This window comes from Thunnus thynnus, chromosome 19, assembly GCF_963924715.1.
Source record: "Thunnus thynnus chromosome 19, fThuThy2.1, whole genome shotgun sequence".
NCBI classification, from domain to species: domain Eukaryota; kingdom Metazoa; phylum Chordata; class Actinopteri; order Scombriformes; family Scombridae; genus Thunnus; species Thunnus thynnus.
The window spans coordinates 4509083-4514682 of record NC_089535.1 but is presented as its reverse complement, the minus strand read 5'-3'; the positions used below and the strand labels follow the sequence as shown (position 1 = coordinate 4514682).

Sequence of the window (5600 nt, the reverse complement as noted above, 5' to 3'; positions counted from 1 at the left end):
GGCTGTGATTCCCGTGAGGTCTGCGACTGATACATAAAAAATTGAATCAACATAAAAACAAACTGCAAAGACATGATGATGTACATCCGTGTCAGAGCTGAAACGATTACCCGATTGGCAGAAAACGTTATTAGCAGCTATTTTGATAATCGATTAATCGTTTGTCATTTATGAAGTAAAAACAACAAATATTCTCTAGTTTTTGCTTCTCAAAAGTGAGAATTTGACACGTTTCTTCCTGTTTTATATCATGAATGTCTTTGGTTTCTGGACTGTTGGTTGGTCAACTTGAGTTTGAGGAAACTGTGTACATTTTTCACTATATTTGGACTTTGCGTACGTAAAACAAACAATTAATCATTAAATCCAGAAAAGGATCATCAGGTTAATCGATAATGAAAACAAATGTTTACATTCATTCGCTCGTCCTGTTCACATCCAGTGAAACAGGCGGCAGAATGAATCATTTTCTTTACGTATGAATACAAAGATTTAAAAATATACAGTCACAACATTGGTTATTGCATTTAAAGTTGCTTTAATTAAGGAAGTGTTATACTTTCACTCTAGGAAAAACAAAATGAAAAATAATTTGGAGGTTTGAGTCACAACTTTGTTTTAAGAAATTAACCTTTTTTTTTTATTATTTTTAAATCTTGAAATTTCCTTTACACAATACATTTTATTTCAAAATATTTTTTGCTGGTTTGTTCAGTAATATCTTTCCTATAAGTAGAATTTCATTTCAATATAGTTCTCTTTTGGAAAAAAAAAACAAACAAAAAAAAAAAAAAAAAAAAAAAAAACATCCATCAATGCGTTTCTGTCCAGGGTCTTCACGTGTTGGAAGATGTTGGAAGTTACGTCAGACTGAAGGCCCCGGGGGCTGGTGAAGACGGCCGTCTGTCCAGCTCTGGCCGTGACAGAGAAGAGAGGCTGATGATGGCAAAACTCATCACTGACGCTCTCGCAGTGTGGTGGCAGAGATAGAAGGTCAGTGTATCCGTCTGACTGCCAGATATTTGGACCCTCGTAGTGGCAATGTGGGAGCAAACGAGCACCGGAAAGTCCCATAAAATATCTGTATGTTGTCCCACAAAAAAAAAAAACACACACACACACACACACATAAAATTCAGTCCTCTCCCCACTTGTTGGCTTTCCATGTTTTTTTTTTTCTCCAGACACCAGGGATGCTCTGGTGCGAGGAAACACACTGCTCTTCCATCGCTGTAACGGATGCTCACTGAAACAATATAAGTTACGCTTTGAAGATATTGCCAAGATTGTATGTATAACATAAAACCCAGCTGATACACATTGTAATTGACTACTGGAGTCAAAAGCTTTAATTTTTTTTTTTTTTAGTCTGTGAGGCCCTTGTTGTTTGGGCTTACAGATAATCCTCTCAGTAACTTCCTCTAACATTTTTTGGGTAATCTTTTCAATTAACGGCCTGCTGCTGCTGCTGCTGCTGAGGCACGGCTCCATGTTGTTTGACAGCTCTGCATCTGTTCCACGACAAATGCAAACATGCACAGAGTGACAGCAGCATGCTATATATATATATATATCTTTCTATATATATATATATATATATATATATGTGTGTATCCCTCTCTTTCGTTCATCTGACCGACTTGCAAAATATCCCACAAACTGCCCACTGGAGGAGAGACCTGGACTGGAACAGGAATACAATGGATGCTAGTTCTCTCTCCTTAAACTCAGCAAGGAAAACATCTTAAACAGCTTGACTCCTCCTTACTCTTTAAATATAAACTATGTTGCAGATAGGAAAGCATTCATTGGCTTCATTTCTAGTTATAAAAACCGATCTGCTGGTTTTAGAAGGTTCTCTCTTTCCTTTTTTTTTCTTTGTTTTTATAATAAAGCACTCTTTTTTTTCCCTCAACCAATGAGATATCTCTCATTTAAACATTTAGTCCACTTTTTTTTTTATATCACTTTCAGAGATTCACACAACCACTCCAACCCTCGCCTCTAACAAACTTTAGGATAATACACCGATAATTCCCTGCACATGTACTTTTTTTTAACGCCACGATACTTTAGTAGGCTATTACAGCACGATTTGTCATGCACTTTATCTGTCATTTCTGCTTTTTATTTTTTGTTTTGTTGCAAAATACCCCTATGTCGCAGATCTTGTCATGAACTGAACTAATTAATAGCCGCTTTGCTTCAATTTCTCAGTCGTCATCCACGTCATCTCCCTCGGACTCGTCTCTCCTCTCGTACATTTTATCCCTCTGCCTCTCCTGGATCTCCTTCATCTCCTCGGCGTATCTGCAGAAAGCTCCGCCGAATTTGCTCCAGGCTTTGAAGGGGATGGTGATAGAGTTCCTGTAGCTGGGCTTCACCTCGCTCACACGCAGGAACACTCCGTATTTGTTGGAGCCGACGTCGAAAAAGAACCGTTTAGAGTCCACCATGATGGAGGTGCCCTCGGGCAGCTCACCGTACCCCGCGGCGGCGGCTGTGCCCCCGGCCAGCTCCTCGTCGTCTCCCCCGTAGTCGTCTATGAGCTTGGCAAGGGCGTCTCTAAACTCTATTAACCCCTGCGCCGGAAGGGCTATGGTCTGGCCGGCCAGCATGCCGCCCACAGGGCCCCCGACTCCAAAGCCCGGCCCTCGGTTAACCGTCTGCCGGATACGCAGGAACCTCCCCCGCTGGTTCTCCTTCAAGTCCAAGTAGTACTTGCGGTTTTCCCGGACGAGAAATTCGCTCTTGAGAGCTCGCCTGGGCCCGCCGTCCTCACCCACGGTCGCTTGGGCTATCTGCTCCGGACTGCTAGGCCCCAGCTGGGCGTAGTGCTCGATGAAATCCCCGAGGTAGTCACGGAACTCCGCCGCCACGGACAGCGAGAGGGTCAGCCGGCTTTTGGAGCCGCCGGCCCCGACTTCGGCGATTTTGATGAACCTGCCCTTGCTGTTCTGCTTGACGTCCAGATAGAAGCGCTTGTTCTGGATGTCGAGGCGCTTGGACGCCAGTTCCTGGGTCTCCTGGTCCCTCTGGAAGTGCTGGAAGCCGCCGCCGCCTCCACCGCCTCCTCCCCCGCTGCTACCACCGCGCTCACTCCCGCTGTCTCCATCCGCCATCTTCAGCTCCACCGCTCGGCTTCTGCCCTGCTCCGATCCTGCGTAGCTGCTTTCTGCGCGTACCCTTCCAGCGCGCGCCCCCTTCACTTTCACCAACGCTTCGCTCGTTGAGCGTTGTGATTGGTCAAACAGCCTGCCATTCCCACCAGTTCACACGGTTACGGCTTTCCCATTGGTTCTTCACTTTTGTCAGTTACACCCACATGCATTATCTCTCATCAGCCATTGGTTCAGAGTCAGGTTCCGTTTGCGTACTTCTCCTTCTCGTTGTGAAATCTCCTCTGTCTTTTATGACATAATATTTTGAAAATGTTTTTTTAATTTTTCTGGCTTCAGTTGGATAATGTGTCGACATCTCTTGTTTTTCTCTGTTATTGTGGAGGAATTCAGAGAATTGTTTTTATCTGCGCAAAATAGTTTTGTGACGTACGTCTAGTAGGTTACATTGGCCAATATTAATAATACTAACTGGTATGTTTGTGTCAGTGGTGGAAGATGTTTTACTTAAAGGACAGGTTCACAATTTTTCAAAATCTGTCTTAAAACAACAGTCAGGAGCCCAAATAAACAGTGAAACATGTTTTTCTTGCTGTAATCATTCCTCCTGTTCATACTGACCATTAGAAGATCCCTTCATAATGTACTTACAATGTAAGTGATGGGGGACAAAATCCACAGTCCTCCTTCTGTGCAAAAAATGCATTTAAAAGTTTATCAGAGGCTAATATGAAGTTTCAGCATTCAAATGAGTCAAATCAAGTAGATATCTTTCAACATTACAGTCTTTTTAGTGTCAAAGTCCCTCTTTTTGTTACTATACTTCCACCGCAGCTCAACAGGGAAACACTGTCCGAGGAAACACAAAGAGGGAATTTGATGCTAAAAAGACTGTAAATGTGTCAGATATCCACTTGATATGACTAACTCAGACTGCTGAAGCCTCATATAAGCTTCACATCAACTTTTAAATTCATTTTTACACAAAATGACTGTGTGGACTCACTGTGGATTTTCCCCAACACTTATATTGAAAGCACATTTGAAGGGGATCTTTTGATAGCCAGTATGAACAGGAGGAATGATTACAGCGAGGAAAACCTCTTTCACTGTTCATATGAACACCTGACTGTTGTTTTAAGACACACTTGAAAAATTGTGAACCTTATCCTTTAAGGAAAAATAGAAATATTCAGTGTAAAAATACTTTGTTACATTGAAAATTTAACTTAAGCAAAAATGTACTTAAGGTATCGAAAGTGAAAGCAGTCACCATGTGGAATGAAGGATGATGTGAGTGTTATTCTGATATATTATTTTATCATTAATATTAGCTAGTTTTAATGTTTATAATGGTAGTTAAATCTATCATAATGCATCATATTTTATAAGCTAATAACATGTTTTTATGTGAAATCATATTATGAAAAGTAACCAGTAACTATAGCTGATAAATAAATGGAGTTAAAAGTACAATATTTCAATATCGGAAATACTCAAGTAATGTAAAAGTACTTGAAAACTGTACTTAGGTATACAGTACTTGAGTAAATGTACTTACTTGTATTCCACTACTGGTTGCTCCACGTTGTCGACATGTGATTGTTTTTTATGATTTGGTGGCTCATGTAGATGAAGGACTCTAGGTTCTTGTTCCAACTGAAGGAACAAGAAGAAAAACACATTTTTGAGGTGAGCGGGACTTTAAAATAGTCCTGTATTTGCTTTGATAATATAATTGTATCTGAACTTCAGTATTTTTGTCGTGACCCCAGTGTAATTTCCATTCGGGTCACCAGAGAAAAATTACTGAAATATGTCGACTCAAAACAGTTTGTTTCCACTGGCCTACATGTTACCACACCAGTAGCAAATAAACATGTTCATGACATAAACTTTACTACTAAATATTACATTAGACCACAAACCGTTCACTTGGGGACTGTTACGCAACAGGAAATATGATAATTCAGTTTTCAAACTGTGTAAGTACTGTACTTAAAGTTTTCCATATACTGTGTTCTGTACATGTACTTCTCTACATTTCAGAGGCAAATACTTTTTACTCGATAACATTTATTCCATCTCACAGCTGCAATTATTTTGCAGATTAAGATTTTAAACACAAAACATGTCATCAGTTTAGAACATATGATGCATTACGATAGATAGTAGTATATAAAGTAGTAAAATTAGCTTCACCTCAACCAGCTACGTTAAAATGTTGCTTACACATTGATACATGAGTAATAATGATCTTGTATTAATAATATTATATCTCTCTGGAAGGAGCCGTTCTGCATAACGAGTACATTTTATTGCAAATATTTACACTTTTACTGAAATAAAATTTTGAATGCAGGACCTCTACTCATATTTTAAAAGTGTAGTATTAGAATAGAATATACTGTGAAATCTTTATTGTCACTGCACAGTAGTACAATGAAACTGAAGGCGCAACTTCCTGAAAGATAAGAACAA

The 5600-nt window shown here is 40.0% G+C and overlaps 1 protein-coding gene across 1 annotated transcript; it reads right to left on the bottom strand.

Moving 5' to 3' along the window:
• Positions 1 to 518: 518 nt before the first annotated feature.
• purbb (purine-rich element binding protein Bb) lies at positions 519 to 3187 on the bottom strand. The gene has a single exon (XM_067573709.1). It carries the CDS (start codon positions 3120 to 3122, stop codon positions 2214 to 2216), a length of 909 nt encoding a protein of 302 aa, XP_067429810.1. The 5' UTR covers positions 3123 to 3187; the 3' UTR covers positions 519 to 2213.
• Between the last annotated feature and the right edge of the window lie 2413 nt (positions 3188 to 5600).

Excerpts from the sequence above, each read along its gene's own strand:
- purbb (XM_067573709.1), bottom strand. The coding sequence starts at position 3,122 with ATGGCGGATGGAGACAGCGGGAGTGAGCGCGGTGGTAGCAGCGGGGGA.